The sequence below is a fragment of the Phoenix dactylifera genome, chromosome 17, assembly GCF_051530095.1.
Source record: "Phoenix dactylifera cultivar Ajwa chromosome 17, Ajwa_hap1_PhDact_Kaust_v1.1, whole genome shotgun sequence".
NCBI classification, from domain to species: domain Eukaryota; kingdom Viridiplantae; phylum Streptophyta; class Magnoliopsida; order Arecales; family Arecaceae; genus Phoenix; species Phoenix dactylifera.
In genome coordinates, this window is record NC_143206.1 from 11,555,179 (window position 1) to 11,576,077 (window position 20,899).

A 20,899-nucleotide genomic window follows, 5' to 3' on the forward strand; every position below is an offset into this window, starting at 1 on the left:
GTTCTTGTTTCTTGCAAGCCCCCACCCGAGACCATCTAAAGGTGAATTTCGATGGGAGCTTGCCCACCGGTGGCGGTTGGGCGGAAGCGGCTTTTGTGATCAAAAATCGTGAAGCCAGGCTGATTGCTGCGGGAGAGTGTTAGTCCTTCGAAGCCTCGGCTTTTGTGGGGAGCTCGGGGCAGGATGTGATGGGCTTTTCTATACGAAATATATTCAGCAGGCTGGTTGCATCATTCTGCAGGAGGACTCAGCCTCGTTGATTGTGCACATTCGGAAGAAGGGACGGGAGGAAGTAGAGCAGTCGCTTCTGAGTGACATTCGACGGATGTTACGAAAGTGCCGGTCTTTTCAGGTCAGGCATGTCCTCCAGAAGGCGAACCAGGCTGCTGACTGGGTCACCTCATTTGTTGTTCACCATTTGGGAGAGTTCCTCTGGACCCAGCAGTCTTTATTTTCTTCTGTTTTATGTAGTCTTCTTGCTTATGATGTAGCCAGTTGTGCTTATGCTAGAGCAGTATGAGCAACCGATGCGAAAAAAAAAGAAGAGAAAAAGAACAAGAGAGGAGAGTCCATTCCATTTGAAATTCATGACATGGCATGCTATACTTCTTATGATTTTTATTTGAGCAACATAAGTACTATTATAACTTGGAATTTTTCCAATACATGTAGTATAAAATAGGGGGACAAATTGTCCATTCCTTCTAATGGTTTATTTCAGATGACAATCTTCAATATATAGATAATATGTCTGTTACCCCTCTATTATCTTTTTAACTGAAATTGATTGGATAGACAGGTTGCTTATTTGGGTAGAATAGACCCCAGTTCTGCTCTATCCCTGGTGGTTGCTTTTGGTCCTCATTGAACATGGCAAATATATAAGTCTCTATAGCCTTTCCAGATCTCTTAGGTGTTCCTTGACCAACATGATTAATCAAATTCTGGTTATATATCCGTGCATTATCCACCGATGTTGCAGCACCGCCACCATCCGAAGGCCAACCACTCTCTGATACCACAACTTCCACATTAGAACCTCCTGCCTTCTCTAATGCCGAGTAGACCGCATCGACTATTGCATCGAAGAGGTTCTGATAGCCGAATTGGCCATCCGGCACGACGATTCCCGAAGAAGTAAACAAGGCATATTCGATCGTGATATGTTGCATGTCGCCGACGTAGCTGAGGTAGGGATACACATTTACTAGGAGTGGTGATCCATTGCTAGCCAAAAAGTTGATAATTGGTCCTAAGTACTGTGATGCACCAGAAGAGAATGCACCAGCAGATGGAGGATATGGTGTCACAAGGACACTTTGAGCAACTGAAGTTGAGACTTTAATTTTGTCTTGCAGACCGCCGGCCGATAGAGCAGACTGGATGTTGTTCATGGCTTGGAGCACATATCCAGCTGAATCTTCAGCAGGTATCACTTCATTGCCGACTGCGATGTATCGAAATGAAACATCTGGATAGGCCTTTATGTTATTCTGGACCCAATCGCTTGCTGCTGAAGGATTAGAGGCCAGATTTTGGAGATCTTCATTAGCGACATCGACGATGAGTTGAATGTTGGATCCTCCAAGTGCTTCAAGAGTAGGTTGATATGGATCATAGATTCTCATCCCTCCAATGTTGTTAGATTTGTACAGATCCACTACCTCGCTAGGTTGGGGCAGGTTGTCTCCACGTCTTCCATAACAAACACCAATGGAATGCACACCTGAAAACAAAGCAAGCAACTGCTTTGAGTAATAGATGTTTTCAACTATTAAGTCAGGCATGATCCAAGTCCTGTTCATGCTGGAATCAAGTCAGGCAGTGAAATTGGAGATAATCAAATTCAAGTTCCTGACCCAACCACACATGTGATCACAGGGGAGATGGCTGCACCAGCTTTTACTAATATGATCTACTACCCAATGTAAATTTCAAGATTTCTAACATCCAGTAATTTCAGTTGAGATCAGAAAGGTGGATCGAATCCAAGTCGTCGGTGATCGAACATCCAGTGATTTTTACCAACTCGACCGGCTATAATTGCTAAGGTTGCAAGCAAGGATAGTTATCATATTTATGTGAATCTATCAAGAAATTAAAAAGAATGGCAGGGTCACTAAAGAAAAATAAGGACCATGCATGCATAAATTCTTATATCATTTTTAATAAGGCATCGTTTATAAGATAAAATTTATACTGCAAGACGTGAAAAGCCGGAACCATACCGGTTGACGAGTGGACCATAAACCGTGAACTTGAACAGTTGAAGCCAAACAAAGTAAAAACTGATAAATTAGGTAAAACTAATAATCCCCAGCTGAACCTAAACTTGTTGCTAATTTTTTAACCCATCTGGATTAAGTACGGCTACTAAATGGGTGGGCTCGAGTAGTAGTTAGCTTGCGAGAATAATTACAAACACCAGCACAGCAATAGTTCTCAAATCAAGTCAAAAACATAGGAATAGCCAAGATCAAGCTAAACTAGAACACCTCTCTTGGCTTGAGAAGATGAAGCCAAACTGAAACAGTCTAGGCTTGGCTAGTGCTAAACTCATGCCATGTGCTTGCATGCACATATACATATACATATACGTACATATCTATACATATACATATACATACATATCTATATATATACATACATACATATATATACTAAACTCATGCCATGTGCTTGCATGCACATATACATATACATATACGTACATATCTATACATATACATATACGTACATATCTATATATATATATGTACATACATATATATATGTACATACATATCTGTATGTACATATATATATATATATATATATATATATATATATATATATATATATATATATATATGTACATAGATATATATATGTACATACATATCTATATGTACATACATATCTATATGTACATATATATATATATATATATATATATATATATATATATATATATATATATATATATATATATATATATATATATATGTACATACATATCTATATGTACATATATATATATATATATATATATATATATATATATATATATATACATACACATATACATACATACATACATATACACACACTGACACACACATGCATACATACATACATACATACATACATATATATATATGTACATACATATCTATATGTACATATATATATATATATACATACACATATACATACATACATATACACACACTGACACACACATGCATGCATACATACATACATACATACATACATACATATATATATATATTGCACGCGCATGTATTGTGTGTATGAATGAATAGTATGGATGTGGATGTTTGTATATTGAAAAACACGTATAAACACACATACACACACAAATACGCATACGCGCATGCACATATATACAGGATGAATATATATATATATATATATATATATATATATATATATATATATATATATAGGGGATTGATAACCTACTCTCTGTTATGGTAGGTTATCAATCTACCCATTTTTCATTGGACAAAAAATACCCTTATTTTTTGTAACTTTTAAGGGTGTTTTATGTCTTTTTACAATATCACATTAACTCACCCTCTCAACCCCCAATTAATGCTCTCTCCCTCTCTCTCTCTCTCTGGTGTGTGTGTGTATATATGTGTGTGTGTATGCATGTATGTATATGTGTGAGAGAGAGAGAGAGAGAGAGAGAGAGAGAGAGAGAGAGAGAGAGAGAGAGAGAGAGAGAGAGAGAGAGAGAGAACTTGTTGGGATTGCTATTAGGACACCAAGGAATAATGCTGTCACAGCCATGGAAACAATACTTTGGTTTGCCATGAATATAGCTCTAGCAGACAATGTTTCACTAGAACTATAACTCCTTAGATCCGTCATGGATGTACAGATACCTCCCTATATAGAGGCTTCGGGACTATTAATTGCTCCGTTCTTTTGGTACATTTTCCGTGGAAATTTCAGCTCCACCATTGTAATGGCAAACTGGACCAAGTCTAAGTCGTCCGACGACCAATCAATCAGTCCGTCTATCATGGTTGGTCCCATGTTAGCTTTAAATTTTTCCATGGAATAGTAGACCTTTTTCTTTGTATTTGTCCATATCTTCTTGTCTTGAAGGTTTCTACGGATGATGGCTAGATCATCTTCTCCTACAAAATTAAATATATGCATTACTAGATCCAAAACTAAAAGTATGTTCTATATAGGAGGATTGGTTATAAAGAGACGACAATGTGGACTCTCCATAAATGCTCACTCAGTATAACTCTTTAGAAAATCATTCCACACTAAATATTCTTCAACAATTTTTTGAGTGAGAGAAAAAAAATTTATACATTTTCGATATGGACATAAAATCTTTCCGTTCATCTTAGCTTTCTTAAAATGAAAATTAATAAAAGTTATGAACTCCACTCAAATATTCTTTGTTGGATCTAGACTTATTTATCCAACTTTTGTCCATTCTATTATAATACTGATTGAATTGCAACTTATCTAAAAAAAAGCTAAACAAAAATAAATATTTAATATTATATTCTAATGAATACATTCTATTAGAATACAAAGATTTGATAAAATCACAAGTTTCATAACAGTCTACACAATTTAAAAGGTCCCATGTTGTTACATTGTGATGCAATTTCTCAACAATTAGCAGTACTAACATGCTTTATAATCCTAGAATTTGGGATATACAATTGATATACGGAACAGAACAACAAAATAATATCCAAGAAAACAAGAATAATCAAGAACATTAATAATGCTTGAGGGGAAAGTTGAAAAAGGTTATATAGCTTTGACTAATGACGGCACATGTTCACAAGCACCTATATAGAGAGATAAAAATAGTATATGAATGTGCCCCAAGAATTAAATGCACATTTTTCCTTTTTCCTTTTTTTTTTTTGGCCAATTTGAACTAGTCCTCTGCCCACCCCATGCTTTATCTGACTCCAAAATCCTTGTGTTTGCCCCCTTTTTTTCAACCATGGATCTTGAAACCTATGCTACCCTTTAGCTTGAATCAGTTTTGCACCAAAAAATCCTGGCTTGACATTTTCTATTTGCTTCCTGCTGGGTTGTCACTGTGGTATGTAATTGTCATAAAAAATTCTCAATAATCTGTTTCCGAATTTAGCTTCTTTTGTGAATAAATTAAATATGACCTGTGGTATGGTATGGACTTTGAATCATGAAAGAAGCATGTCTCTCGAGTTTGATTCTTTCTCTATTCACAGAATCCTGGTCCTGAACTATTATAATGTCAAAGGAAAACTTCTTGATCTTTTGTTCCATACCGGATTGTTATTTTGTTATCTCACCTCATTGGTTCTCCATGCACTAGACGTTAGAAGGCATTTTTTTTTTTTAATAATCTTTGAGAATACGGTTATAGAAGGAATTGACCAAATGATACCTGGCATCACCCATCTAGGTTCATTCCACCTTTGCTTTCACCAAAAAACCAACTTATATGAATGATGAATCCACACTATGGCATTAGGAAGTAAAAAAAACCAGCACATCCTCAAGATTATTAATTAATTTCTTTTGAGAAGGAATATTATCATTTAGTTATAAATAGATACCAAAGTAAATATTTGGACAAGAATTTCTAATATCAAAATAAAGTTCAAAAAAAAAAAAAACATTCAGGGCTGCTAGAATTATATGCATATGTACACAGTGTGAACCACGAACAACCCTTAATGTAAACATGGAGGAAGGACTTGGTGTTATAAGTCTTGAAAAGTTAAACTTAGCTTTTTATTTTTTTTTTGTAAATCGAAAATTAAACTATTAAACCATTCAAGAATAAATACACGTGCAGGAATCAAATAATAATATAGTCAAAAATTAAGCTGAAAGATCTAAAGTGGAATTTGATAGTATAGTCCTAGTGCGGTTGGCCATAAGGCACATTTAAACTTAGCATCACTTGTAAAATGGCAAAATGGCCTCGGAAATTTTCCACTAAAGAGGAAGCCATGAGGAGGAGACCGGTGAATTCAACATATTATTCCATAAGGGAACTTGCTATTAGAAGCTCTAGAACAACTAACCCCAGTGCTCTCTCTCATCTCTAAGGATAAACAAAAACCTCAAAAAACTTTCAGGCCATGTTTAGGCTTCAAATTGAGAAATGGCAAGAAGATGGACATTTGTCGAGCGAAATGCATAGGATTGCATAGGATTGGAAAGGAGGACAGGCCAGCCATGGCCATTTTACGACTCAAAGTAGCCTACGCAGTGGATCGACCATCCCTGATAAGAGTCGAGAGACGCAAATTGGTCTACTTTGAGGCCTTCAATTTTCAGCTAAATCTAATGACCGAGACAAACTTAGGAGATCAGAGTTATGATATTGAGAACAGATTTCTACACAAAGAGGCCTTTCCAGAAGGGCTTAAATAAATGCCCTTCCGTCAGAGTTCCACACAAGGCACTGCAAATTTCCTTGGCAATTCATGAACAGTTCGACCTGGCTCGCTGAGTGGCTCATTTAACTTGTTCACATGAGGAACAAGTCACCAGATCAAATTCAGCTAATGCATTCAAACTTCTACTTTGTTTTGGTGGTCCACAATCAAAACCTAACATGAATAGCCAAGCCAACCCCTAGATTAAGCCAAACTAGATCCCCTTCTTGAAATAACTGGGCAAAACCTAATTAAGACCTTGTTCACTAATCAAAATAATATCCTATAACTTCAATATTAAAATTTGAGAGTGGAAAGAATTAAATTACATAAACTTAGCTGGTAGTGATGTGCTTTAGGTGTGCAAGTGCATTGGGATACAGCTGGGGAAGAATAACCATGCAGCGTTGAGAAATTTACGTGCATGCGTTTATGCATGCGCACGTGTGTCCCCATGCACGCGAGTTGAATCCTTGAATGCCCTGGGATTGGCTGTGGAGCATCAGGGAATATGGTGCAAATTCAACTACACCAGAAAACGAATACTACCTAACACCAATAAAGAAGCCCCAGAAGACTCGCTAGAACGTGGAAGTTGGAATTCCTTGGGGCCGTGCTCGAGCTGACCGTAACGTATACGAAAAGGACGACCTTTGGCTCCAAAGGGGCCACTAGATAGATATTTATGTTGGATAGCCAATTCCACCAACAAGAGTTATCCTTCCAGTGGAGCATCATGTAAATAAAAATGATAGAAACCAAACTTTAACCATGCTTGCTATGAACTAATAGGGCTGGTGTTTTTATAGGAAATCTCAAGCCAACCTTCCCAGAAGTTTTATTTTCTGACTCCTAATTCACTGGTGACTGATGGAAATGATAAGAAATTCTTTTTGCCCCGAATGCCACCTACTTCTGGGAATTGCTCGGTTTAACAGGTGTTCATGGTTATATGGGTTTTCGAAGTACGAATTATGATAGATAAAACTACTGCTAACTGCAAAAATAAACCTTGTTATTTAACAACAAGGTTCTGTGAGCTGACATATGAGAAAAGAAAAAGATTTTAAGAAACTAAAACGATGCCATTCACATTCGGGCAGAATAGGATGCCTGCCTGAAAAGAAAAAATGGCGAACCGAATTCAAAAATCTTGGGGAAGTTCCAGACTTAACCTTGTAGCCAGTTGTTTCAGAAGACTCAGACAAGCGGATATTGCCATGAGTTATTCAGCAATGAATTCTCTCTGGGGCCTATTTTACCCAAAAAGGATAAATAAAAGGAACAGAAGGAAGCCTTGCCCTTAAGTTGAAAGGTGGTGTACGTACAATGTTCAGAAGCATTGTTACAAGTTGGAGCAACAGATTTTTCAAATACTTGAATACTCCAAGCAAGTCAGCTTAAATGTACTCAAGTTTTAGATACAGGAAATACATAGAAAAAGGTATTAGCATAACGAACTCTAAAGGTAGTGTGCATACAAAACTCAGCAGCATTGTTATAAGCTGGAAACAGAAGATCGTCAAGTAACTGAATACTCCGAGCATGTCAGCATTAATACACTCAATTTATAGGTAGATAAAATACATGCATGAAAGCATCAGCATAAATAAAACATGAAGGTCAGATGTCAGAAGGAAATCCTACAGTATATCCACGCACGACCTCACTAATCAATTTCTGGCCATATGACAGAACCTAAAACATGGCAGGCATCTTAATTTCTCACGTCTTTGGATCTTAGGGTGAATCAACCCTTAACAGATTCTGAAACTTTGTGAATGTCTGCTTGTAGCAACTGCCACTTTCTATGGGCGCCTGGGATGGATTCAGGCTAGCTTCTGGTTGAAACTTGTGACCATTTGCCAGTTTTACCCTCAAATTTTTCCTCGTGACATTGAATAGTCATTTTGTTCAAGATTGAGGGTACATTGTTTCTTTTGTATAGAACTTTAAAATCATCTCCTGATCCCAGCTTTTGTGCATCAGGCAATTCATGCAGCTATCCGAAACAATCGGCTTCTCAATGTATGAACAAACTCATCTACTACAGCATTATTTTTCTCTAGAAATAGTTCAGCTTCTTGCCGGTCCTTGAGAAACTCTCCTTCTATCCAGTATCCATTTCCTTCTCTCAAAACAAGTCCATGCTTAGAAGCCATCTCCAAGACCTCGGCTTCATAACAAATGCCTCTGCCAAATCCTAAATCCAGACTAGCTTGCTTCATTGCAGGTGCTAGTTTATTTTTCATGACTTGCACTAATATGCCAATGCCGGTGATCTAAAACAGAGAAAGTTGTTTTAAGATAAAAAGAGAACTTGTAAGCTAGATAAGCATGAACTACATTTATTAATTTAGTGAAACACACTAAAAGAAGGAAACAATTACACTGCCGCTGCTATATGTCACGGATTCTAAAGGGATGTTATAAACTCAAGTCCTTTTGATTGAATGGAAACATACAATGTGTAATAGCATGCTTTACTAGGCCGTCTTGTTTTAATAATTGTACTTAATCTGACTACACACAAATTAAGCTGCTTTATAAAATCATACAATTCTCTTAAAATGGATGAATTGCAATGTCTTAATTTTGACTAGTCAAACAACTGGTAGTCGTTGTTCATGATTTATAACAACATTAAATGATTACGATAGGAGATCATAGTGGGGCTTTAGAAAACAAAGCTAGAGAAAACTATTTTTCCCCTTTCAATACATAACCTCATTTATCCTATTTTTTTTCCACTTCACAGTGAAAATATCTTAGATCTACCATAAAATTAAATCCGATCTGACACTTATGGTTCCAAAAATATTCTACTATTAAATTATAGAAGGTTGAAGTTTTTTCAGCAGAGGTAGGAAGATAAATTGAGTTTGAGACATGCAAGTTTGTAGAGGATACCTTATCTTCAGTGTGGAGTAAGCCATGTCTTGCAATTCTCAAACGTACTGCTGCATAGAATTTTAAGGCATTTCCACCACAAGTTACCTCGTTCCTCTCTCCAAAGCTATGATTTGATCTTAAATTTGTTCTAACCTGGACATATATACATGTCATCTGAGCTTATGAGAACAAAAAAGGACCGGGAGGGGGGGGGGGGGGGGGGGGGAATAAATTACCCATAATACAGTTTACATATCTGGAGAAAGAATAGTAATCCAAATAATACAGTAAAAGGAATCAGGTGCCACAATAACCAACAAAAATTAATTTTAGTTTCATTTTTGTTATCTCATAAATCATGTTATAGGAAATTGAAAGTCCTAAAATACTTTCATGAGTAAATTATCCAGAGATGTTATATGGTCCTGATTGAAGTTGATTCACAATTGCATGCTCGACCAAGAAACTACGAACTATAGATATGATCCTTTCCTGGATACATTTTGCTCATAAAGTAGTACTATATTATATCGTGTCGCTCGCTAAGAAATACAAGATTGGATCAATTTCTTATAACATGAAAACCATCATCATGAAATAAACTAAGGTAAGTTCTAAGGACCAACAATAAAGCTTGAATTCGAAGGACAGTCTTGCATGGAGTGATGTGGAGACACCATAGGCAAACCAGCAGCTCAGGGTACACCACCCACGTAGTCCCATAAACCAATCAGAATTAGCAATTCTAATAAATGGACTGGATTTCATGTACTGTCTAAAGGTGGCATTGAGAAGTACGGTTATGTTGGGCTAGGTTCGGATCAAGATTTAAACAACTTTAAGGAATAAGAGCTATAGATAATACCCAGAATAACCAGAAAGCAGTAAATTAGAATTTCAATCTTGCCACAATTGGGTAAATCCGGGCAAAAGTATCAAATCAATTCTCATCAACATAAGAAAGAAGTGAATAGTCATTTTGTAAAGTACAAATAAATATCACACTAGAGAAAGTTTAAAAGCTCCAATATGTTATGATGCATCAGATACCTGAAAATGTGAATTTGGAGATCTGAGAAAGCGTAAAGGAGTTTGAGAAAGGATTAAAGGAAAAACACATTAAGTAAATATCAACCTTGTTAGGAATAAAATACTTATTAGTCTCCACGTAGATAGAAGTTCCATCAGTTATAGCAATGTTATATGCAAAACTGCTGCGTAAGCAATAACAAGGCTCATCTCAAATTGCTCATATTGTAACTTTTTGACAATTGGACTTGACCAACATGCAACACCATGCAAACTCTTGAGTAAGATATGCATGCAGTCCAAATGATAATCACTTTAAGGGATGCCTTTGGGTTTCTGTTCCTTTGTTATGCACCTTGTCTGTGCAAACAACTCTTTGTTTCAGAGTATTCACCAAACTGCTCAAATCTATTAAATAGCAGTTGACTGCTCAAGACTAAATGACAATGTGCTTGTACCATTTTCGGCAGAAGGATATCATTGTATTTCTGTTTTACACAAATTGACATTGTTTTTAACAACTCAAATTGACATGTAGAACCATATGAAATAATGAGTAAAGGTTGTCATATTTGATTGATGCTATGAAGTAGTAACCTTTGCGTTATAACAGATTGGAGCACCTTACGTTTTCTTGGAGAGCATGGTTAGACCATATATGAACTAATATTGTAATTAAACACCTAGGTTTCTAGTCAATATATGCTCTCTCTCTCTGTGTAGTATAATTGTCATTTGGTAAATATTTTTTTCTGAGAATATTGTGGTTATTCACCATCAGTCAGGATTGCACCTGAGGGCTACCAACCAACTGAGCTAACAGCCATTCAAAGATCAGACTATCAATTTTCAAAAAATAGTCCCAAGTCTTATAGATGTAGATGTTAAAATAGGCCAAGCTCTTTCCAAAGATAGTGAAGACTCTAATTGATATAAATATCAAAGTAGACCAAGGTGCTTTAAACTGTCTACCATCATCACAGCTAGTAGATTTGCCAATCTTTTCAAAAGGAGAGTCTCCATCGTATCAATGAATTTAAAAAAAAACTGTCAAAAGAATAGAATCTACCTGATTAATAAAAACAACAAGAGTTTGGGACCGGCTTAGTGAGTACTGAATTTTTCTAAGTGCTTGGGTCATGAATCGTGCTTGTACTTCTTGAGAATTGATATCCATCAAGCCATCAAGTTCACATTTGGGAACAAGGGCTGCCACCTATCATAATACAAGGCAATTTGAGTAAGAAGTATATGAATTTGAATACAAAATAAAGAAACCGATCATTCTACACTGCTAAACAAGGATAAATAATGTATATCATATCCATATCTTTTAGCCACAAAGTCTGTAGTAGTGTTTCGATGACATGATATTTCAAATTTACACACCCGTCGACAAATGATTAGTATTGTAATATGGAGCAGAATACGGCATCTAGTTACATGCTCGCACATGCGAACATGCAAAAATAAGGATATATACAAGTAACTATGGAACTCCCAAACCAAACCATCTTTTGCTCAGGTTTTAAAACCGCAAACTCAAACAAATCAGATAGCAACTGATATGAAAACAGGATGAAGCTAACACAGATGCAATTTAAGATGCAGAGGGACTATGGCTCAATATCAGATACTGAAATCTTGAATATCCATTCACAACTTGCAAAAAATCATAGGCATGCGGAGATTGCAGGAAGGCATCCTTTTAGCTTCAATTAAGTGGATTATTTCAAGGTTCTGCAAACAGTTTCTTTGTAGCAAATAAATCTTATTCTATTAAAATAGGTTCCACAAATTAAGTGTATCATTTCAGTCCAGAATTAGTTGATGTCTGAGTTCGGACTTTGTGAATTTGAATGGTAAAGGAACTTCCAAAAGAGAGGAAAGAGAGAAACAGAACATCAAGGAAAAATCAAAACTTGATCAACTGATGCAAATAAATCTTATTCTATTAAATAAGTTAAACGAATATTAAATAGCCATCCAGAGGGGCCATTTTGAGCAAGATGAAATATCCCCGTACTCCCCTTTTTCTTGTTTGATGAACCCCAAGATGCTAATTTTTCACATCAGAATAATACTGAAGAGATAAAATCAAAGAAAAACACTTATACTTATACCTTCATGCAAGGATATTAAAAATGCTCATAGCTCTTTACATTCGCAAAATTTTATGATCTTTATGAACTTTTTTGATCAATTTGTTTCCTGGTTACCTAAGCTATATCAAAATCATAGTCACAATTAATACAGCAATACAATTTTGTATCTTAAAAAGTTTGCCACATAATCAAGCTGTCAAGTCTGATAAGAAAATATATATTTAATTATTCCATGATAGAAATTCAGGCAAAGATTATTTTCAATAAATATCAAAAATTTTACTGCTCACAAACATAACCAGATAACGTGGTGCAACAGATATAAGGAAAAAGAACTGTAAGATAAATGGATCTCACTATCTGTAGAAAAGCAGAATGTTATGCTTACGTACACTATCCACAACCACCACATCAACTGATCCACTATTAACTAAAGTATTCACTATGCTCAAGGAATCTTCAGCACAACTAGGATGTGAAATAAGAAGATTTTCTGTGTTTACACCCATTGCTTCTGCAAGAGACGGATCCAAAGCATTCTCTACATCAAGATAAGCACAATATCCTGCAAATGAGACAATTTTATAATTACGCATAGAATAAAAGCAACCATCGTTATAAGTGATGTCATGGCAGAATGCAGTGCACAACACAGTTTCAAGAGGAAAGCAATGCAGGTGCAAAGCCCAAAAGAAGTCACAGAAAAATAATATGGATAAGGAAACTATAGAAATGAGGAATCAAAATATTGTATCAATGCAAGTGTAAGAGTTAAATGTGATGAACAATTTTGAGGATTTAGTCACATTGACAGATGATACTGAAAATACAGTTCTAGCTAAACAATTCTAAGCATTTTAAATATTTGGCCCAGGGCAGAAGTTTTCATACATGTTCCAACAGAATCCTCAGCATAAAAATTGTAATTAACTATTATTAATTAAAGCATTCCTATTGGAACCATTTATGAAATTTAAATATATAGATAAAGCTAAAACACGTCATGACACTTGAATATAGCATGTTACACAAAACAAGTTCATCAACACATGCGAGGATGTAAAATATTTGGATTTAACAATTAGACACTTTATAAGCCAATTTACAGCCAAGGAAGACCATGATGGAATACAACAATTACTTGTGGACAAGTCTATTCCTCAAGGGATTGGCCTTGGCATCATTGGCAAATTAGGATGCGTAATGCTGAAGCTGCTGGACATTAGACCAATGGAAAAGGCCTACTGCTTATGATTATTTGTATGTTTGGTGAAAATTTCAGCTACAATGATGTTGCAAGATTATCAGAATCAGCTTCTTTCCTTTGAGTATGACTTATAAGAAAGACGGCTTGTGCATGACATAACATATACCAATTGACCATGCAAATTAAGAGATTTTTCTTTTGTATGGCATTCTCTTGCCACAGCTAATACTGTCAATTTTAGGAAAAGGAAAAACAAATACAAGCATGAAGTTCACATTAAATGGTAGAAGGTAGAACATTCAATGGATCTAAATCAGCAAAACATGAGATTTTGAGCTTCCTGAACAATACCATTCCCATTAAAGGCCTTAAATACAACCCATAAATCAACAATCTCAATTATTCATGGGATGATCCACAAGGACACTGACAATTCACAGCAGAGTAGCCTTAACTCATTAATTCAATAATAAGAAAATTAGCATAGAGAAAGAAGAACCTCCAAGCTTTTGAGCTTCCTTCACAATATGAAGTGCAAGTGTTGTTTTCCCAGATGCCTCTCTTCCATAAATTTCAATCATTCTCCCCTGCACAACAAATTTAAATTCATAAATTTAGAATCTATGGAGTTTGTTATACAAGATTAACGCAAATTCAAGAGTGACAGCTCCATAAATTTAAGAACTGATTCCATATATTACAAGGACATAAAGTAAGAAGCAGCAGATGAAATTAATAACATCTAATCATCAGATACAATAAAAAATCAACCTGATATCGTAATCAAAATATTTGACACTTGATGCAAGCAGTAAAAAAGAAAAATTACAAGTACTGAAAAACAAAGGAAGCTAATTGACAGAACTTCTCTTTAAGTTTAAAATATTTGGAGCACCTAAAATATTTACTTGGATCAATTTCAGCATTCTTTAAATCTTTGAAAACTCCAAAATACCATCAACAGCCTACCTCAAATTGGCATTGTATATGCTACTAGTTACTCATACCCAAATACCCAATGTATGATTCACAATGATGAGAAATAAACCAATTTCATACATGATTAAAGATTATATGCATATTCAACTGAATTCAACTCATCTAAGCCTTAATCCCAGACTAGTTGGGGTTGCCTCCACTCGGTTAAGAACCATTCTTTCTGAAAGATGTTGAGATATCTAGTCCTTCCTTACTAGTTCATCCCTTGTGATTTTCGTTCTATCTCTACACAAATCACTCCTTCCTACTAGTACATCTCTCGACCTACATTGCTTATGTCCCAACAATCTATGCCGTCCTCTCACTTTGTTCTCCATTGATGCTACCTCCACCTTTCTTCAAATGACTTCATTTTTATTCTATATTTTCTTGTATTACAAATGACTAAATTTTATAGACATAATAAATCAAAATCATACTCTGAACTTTCACAAAAAGAAGGATAGCCAACATTGTCTAAATTTGAATTTTTTCAACTTTCAAGAACATCATATAGAAGCCATATCTGCCATACAGTATTAGTACCTTTTTAAGGATACAACATGTGAACAATGCAAAGTCTGGAATGATATTTAATTAGTATAAAAAGCAGAGCTGCAATTTCAATAATCTTGTTTCTTTGTTTCTTTCAAATGATAATTGATTGAATGACTTGCACAAGTAGAGTAAAAGAGCCTTGTCTTATTGATTCTATAAAAACTATCATTTAAAAATATGCATATCAGCTGTAATCATTTAATAGATTGACAGAAAAACATGTTAAGTTAAGCTTATAAAAAAAATCAGGAAGGACATGGATAAGAAATGTCCACACAACATCCCAAGTGTATAATAAACACATACAAAATAAAGCTATGGAAGACCATTCAATATAGAATGGCTGTTCCCAATCTGTTTCATCCGGTAACATGGTATGTACCTAGATTATAAAAAAAATCTAGGTAGACATTAGAGAAGGAGATGAGTAAATTATCATTAAAATCACACAGACTTCTAAATCCAAAAGAAATCAATAAGATTCTGCGGCATGTCTACTGACAGAAACAAAATAGGATATATTAAATAAAAAGATGCTTAATCAAGAATAAGTTTTCTTTTGGAACAAGACATATACAAGTAGACAGAAAATGTCTACTTCTTGCTTAAAATGAAATAATAACTCTTTATATTATTTCACATGATGAGAAAGTTCTCACAACTCATTCAAAATATATGCGCCATGAATCGACAAAAGAAAGATACTATTTTCATGCACATACTGTCAAACATTTTCACCTTTGGCAGCCCTCCAATCCCAAGAGCCAGATCAAGCTTCAGAGAGCCTGTAGAGATCACATGTGTGTACCTTGTACGAAAGAACCGACTCAAAGATAAATTGGATTCTACATCAAAATCCGCTGCAAGCTGAGAGAGAGCAAGATTAAGTGTTGAGTCTTTCTCAATCACTTTTCGATCATCAAAAGGTTGATCTCTTTCATACTCCAACAGTGTCTCAACTGAAAATTAGAATATTTTATTTCATCAAAAAAGTGCTAAAGAAATTATGCATTAGAACTGCACCTTGTATTATATTTATGATAAATAGACACATGTATAATAAAAAGACACATATATTGAAGGTAACTTACATGAAAAATAGCCTCTTGTACAATTAAAATGAACAGTTGTGATGAAGAATGGAAATAAGTGTTAAGTTTTCATTGCAACAATAGCTACAATGTTATTACCTAACCGGTCACACACCTACAGTTAGTATCATCACGATAAAAAGTGAGAGAAACTAGCATTATATGTTCTAGTCAATAGAAAGAAATAAAGTAATTTTTTCCATCAACCCCAATCATGTTGTAAAATATAGGTAATACTTTAAAAAAAAATTTAATTGAAAACATGCTCTTGCAACCAGGACACACCTTTTAAGTGATTACCATGCATTAGTGCAGCAAGATCAACAATGATAATATCTCAATTCATAGCGTCTCATTACACTTTTTACATTTGGTGTTCATTTTGCGTCATGATAACTTCTTCCATTACAAATGTGGTGTCTAACAATCTTCTCACAAACAACATTCAGTTCATAGATGCAAGCAACCAAGTCATGTGGTGTGTCGCCATTTGCAGACACCTAAAGAGATGATAAAGGTATTTCAACAGTTCTTTCCAGTTCTGTTATGTCTCCTTTGCTTCCTAACCATCACTTTGAATCGATCCAATGATACAGACAGAGCACTCATACAACAACTTTTTTAAAACAAAATAATTTTTGCAGGAGAATTGCAGCCAAGATGGAATCAATAATATTCCTTCCACCTATAGCATCAGGACTAGCATACATTTGAACCACTAATAATCAAATTAGCAAGTGAAAATAAGGATTCTAACATCTCCAAATGACAGACTAGTTTAAACCAATCTATATAGTTTGCTACATGTAAGAATCCCAAACAAGTTTCAAACAAAGAAGTGTTTAGAACAACAGCCTAATTAATCAAATACTACAATGGACTAAAGGAAAAAGAGATGTAAGCTGTGCGGAGCATAAAACAGGCAAAGAACAAAGGTTTCAAGCTCACTAAAACACTAGAACTAGAAGTAGAAGGAGATGGAACAAGGTATAAACATAACTACATAACAGTGGAAGATGAGGTGGATATGAGGATAATTAAGAAAAATCAAGAATAAATTAAAATGGAATGGAGGATATTATCATTCCAGGGAAAGAATGCACATCTACCAATGTACAATTGCACCCTGTGAAGAAAAGAAAACTGTAAGGAAGGTGATGAACAACAAATCAAGGATTTTAATGATCAAATATTTAGCTTGCTATCTAGTTCAGAAACAAAACAAAAGAGGAATTTTTAACTTTCAAAATGAAACAGGAAATTAAATAAAGCTGCCCTAGTGTTCACATAATGGGGAGTGAAACTAAGATATACATCCTATGGGTTCTAGAGGTTAAAGAGTCTTAGCAGAAGATAAAGAAAGAAAAATCAGATAGCCATAATATGAAATCAAAATTTAACCACTACAGAATATCAAAAAGATCAAATAAGGCCGATTTTCAGAAAGAACTGAAAGTGAGATATGAGATATGATTGCAGCAATATGTTTTGCACTACACCAGAAACAGTGAAAAATGATTGTAGGTTGAGTAGGAAAAGATAAAAAAGAAGAGAACAGAAGTTCGAGAGAGAGTAAAAGGAGTAAGAAGGGCTGGACCTGGTCTAAACTTCTTTGATCTTATTCTCAAAAGTAAACTGCAAATGTTGATCTTCAACCAGCTACTTAGGTTCTTTAGAGACTTCACTTCCTAATTTGGGTCACACAAGGTCTTTTCATGGCTAAGCAATAGATTTCCTACAAGAGGTGCATTAAATCTCCTTCCTGAACCCTACAATCAGAATTCAGAAGGCCCATATCACAGTCCTTTTTAACATAATAAGAAGGCCCATATCAATCAGCAAGTTTAGGTTTTATTTTAAAAGAATTATTGTGTAACTCTTAGGTATCTGAAATATCATGCATTGAGAATAGGCTGTATTACACATATTTAACATACATGTGAGACCATACTGTCCATACGAACTGTAAGAAAAATTCTAGAAGTCAGTTCCGTGACACAAAACCTAAGTCCTACTTCCAAGTCATTAGAAAGAAAAAAGTATCCTTCTTCTAGAAGTGTAGTAAATAATGTCGACGTAGTCATGGACCAAACATGGAAAGAAAAAGCATGAACATGGTTGCTTCAAACTTTCCAAAAATAACTTTGCAGTTCTTTTGACGATTGTCACTTCCCAAAAGTAGGAGGAAAACATGTAACTGAGATAGTGCACACTCAAGCTACACAATACTCAGTTGTCTAGAAGTGAACCACTAACATGACCTCAGTTTCATATCCATGTTCCAAGTGCATAATTAGCTTACATGATGTTCAGCTATTTATAAACGTAACAAACAAGTGATGGAAGCAAGTCTAGCTCAAGTTAAATCGCAGTCCATGTATAAGTTCCTTATCCCTGGTTTTTGACTTATGGGGTCTTTTCAGGGCCTAAGAAAACCCTTAGAAAGATCTCTCCAAGCATCTAAGCTAAACAGGCTTCAACTTTGCATTCATGATGGCTAATTGTTCAGCACTTACTCCATCTGCCAAAACGACCTATATATAACTTGGAATTTGATACTTCTTGAAATAGCCATGTTTTTCTTTTTGTTTTGTCCTAGTGGCTTATTTTTTTGAACGATCAGAATAAGGCGAGGAAACATTGGCCTAAATGGACCAGCATATACAATTTACAGTCTACACCTTACATCAAGTAAATAATACTGTATAATTACACATTACACAACATGATAATGTAATACAAGCATCGACTAAAGAATGGAAACAAGTATTACCATCATTTGCTACCATATCTAATTTAAAATTTCCAAAAAAGAAGCAGCCACATTTCATAAAACAAGGAATGGCATGAGGCAGGTACTAGATCACAGAATTGTTAGAAAAAAGGTACAGTCCATAATACAGGTGTCCAGTAAAAGAGTTCTACATGTAATTATTAACAGTGTTTTACAAAACAAAAGATGATATAGAGATCTAGAGAGAAAGAGAGGCTAACAATAATACCTGTTGATGATAGGAAACGACCCTTTATCCTCGAAAAAGATAAAACCTGGCCTCCTCCATTCTAGCAGGAAAAAGAAAATTCAATAAAATTCAAAGTTTAAAAGCATTTGGAAGTGATTTTTTTTTTTTTTTACATTCCAGTCCACGTATGCATATAAATGTACCAAGCCTTCACAAGGCAATCGATAAAAATGCCTCGCATAGGCCAAGACGTCTACAATCGCATCCAGCTATGCAAATATAACCGACCTCCAAATCATGACAAGAATCAATCTAAAGGCGAAAAATAAATTTATGTGGCATAAATGATGAGCAAAATCACAGCGTGGGACCTTTTGTTATAACCCAAAATAACGAACCAAAAAAAGGGGAAACAACTCGAGCACAAATGTCCCAATCTCCGTCAAGACGAAACCTTTTCTATCGAATCTGAAAGTACCATTCAAAATGGAGAAAAAAAAAAGGTACCTTTTCAGCTAAATATGGAAGATTGTTACTACCCCATAATATAAAACTCGAAGTGGAGAAGATTAATGCTCGAGTTCAAAAATCCGATCAAGAAGCAAAGTAAATCACCTGGAAAAGAGCGCGGAGAGAAGAGGGACCACCCGAAGGCCGTCCTCCGGCGCCGGCAGAGCAAACCGCTCGCAGAAGCGAGGAGGAGAGCGAGAGAGGCCTCAGGGCTCTCATGGCCAAGGGTTTTTGATTTCCCTCCTTCTGGGGCTGCGAGGTAGCGTTTCGGGCATTTATTCACGCAATGGCCCGGGCCTGGGCCGAGCAATACGAACATCCAGGGTTCGACAATGTACAAATTGGCTCCCTGCTCAAGCCAGGCTTCAAATTCCAAAAGCAACCTCCATCTGGGAGGTTGAAAGACCAATGACAAAATTTGATAAGTGAGAAATTTGTCATTTAATCATGATGTATCTATGATTAGAATTAACATTGAACTTAATTAACATTTATACTTGTATAGATGCAATGTTGTTCTTTTATGTGCTGCTATCCATTAAATTCTAGAACATTGAACTTAATTCACATCTTTTGGCCATTGTGATTCTCATGTTAAATTCTATTTCGCTAAACTTGAGCATTATATCTCTTTGGATGGCTGATTGCCTTATTCCGAGTGGCAAATGTTGCAAGGTGAGTTGGTGAATAGAGAAATTGGAATAGGATGAATTGCCTGCCACAAAGAATTTATAAGCAATAGTAATTAGGAATAGTAGAAAGGGCTCATGGTCAGATTTGGTTTTTAGGAATGAATTAATAGGATAACAATTCTTACTTGATTTATTTCTTGTAATATGTGCTTCTTGTTAATTTCAACTTCATTTCTTCTTCATTTTTTGTTAAAAAATCTAGACCTGATAAATAACATGCACACCTTCTTTTTATGTCTCTTATTTGTTGGAATGAACTCTTTCTTAAAGAGAGAGAGAGAAACAAGTATGACAACAAAAGAAAAATGAAAAAAAAGCTAGTGATCCATGAGAACCATGAATTACTTCTTCCTCTTGGATTAGTTCTATACCTCAAACATGAGGAATGCAACTAAAAGATAACACTACCACCCTCGTAATCCATGGACAAGCCAAGCTAGGTAGGGATT

The 20,899-nt window shown here is 35.3% G+C and overlaps 2 protein-coding genes across 4 annotated transcripts; both read right to left on the bottom strand.

Moving 5' to 3' along the window:
- Positions 1-656: 656 nt before the first annotated feature.
- LOC103714684 (glucan endo-1,3-beta-glucosidase) lies at positions 657-9,460 on the bottom strand. 2 transcript variants are annotated; one of them, XM_088713988.2, is made up of 2 exons: positions 9,336-9,460; positions 657-1,726 (listed from the first exon to the last, which is right to left on the bottom strand). In XM_088713988.2, exon 2 carries the CDS (start codon positions 1,626-1,628, stop codon positions 774-776), a length of 855 nt encoding a protein of 284 aa, XP_088570114.2. In that variant the 5' UTR covers positions 1,629-1,726; positions 9,336-9,460; the 3' UTR covers positions 657-773. The 2 variants fall into 2 exon arrangements, with proteins under 2 accessions (XP_088570114.2, XP_008800262.3); XM_008802040.5 differs by lacking the exon at positions 9,336-9,460 and adding an exon at positions 3,750-4,016.
- On the bottom strand, positions 7,857-20,147 carry RECA3 (RECA homolog 3). Of its 2 annotated transcripts, XM_008802041.5 has the most exons (8): positions 19,864-20,147; positions 19,288-19,348; positions 15,933-16,153; positions 14,158-14,245; positions 12,844-13,016; positions 11,416-11,562; positions 9,336-9,470; positions 7,857-8,707 (listed from the first exon to the last, which is right to left on the bottom strand). In XM_008802041.5, the coding sequence occupies exons 1-8, from the start codon at positions 19,975-19,977 to the stop codon at positions 8,420-8,422; spliced, it is 1,227 nt and encodes a 408-aa protein (XP_008800263.2). In that variant the 5' UTR covers positions 19,978-20,147; the 3' UTR covers positions 7,857-8,419. The 2 variants fall into 2 exon arrangements, with proteins under 2 accessions (XP_008800263.2, XP_088570113.2); XM_088713987.2 differs by lacking the exon at positions 9,336-9,470.
- Positions 20,148-20,899: the final 752 nt, after the last annotated feature.

Excerpts from the sequence above, each read along its gene's own strand:
- LOC103714684 (XM_008802040.5), bottom strand. The coding sequence starts at position 3,879 with ATGACGGATCTAAGGAGTTATAGTTCTAGTGAAACATTGTCTGCTAGA. Across the intron at positions 1,727-3,749 it reads CCTAATAGCAATCCCAACAA|GTGTGCATTCCATTGGTGTT; the intron begins GTTCTCTCTCTC and ends CTTTGTTTTCAG.
- RECA3 (XM_008802041.5), bottom strand. The coding sequence starts at position 19,977 with ATGAGAGCCCTGAGGCCTCTCTCGCTCTCCTCCTCGCTTCTGCGAGCG. Across the intron at positions 14,246-15,932 it reads GGATTGGAGGGCTGCCAAAG|GGGAGAATGATTGAAATTTA; the intron begins GTGAAAATGTTT and ends TTTGTTGTGCAG. Across the intron at positions 13,017-14,157 it reads GGAAGCTCAAAAGCTTGGAG|GATATTGTGCTTATCTTGAT; the intron begins GTTCTTCTTTCT and ends TCTCATTTGCAG.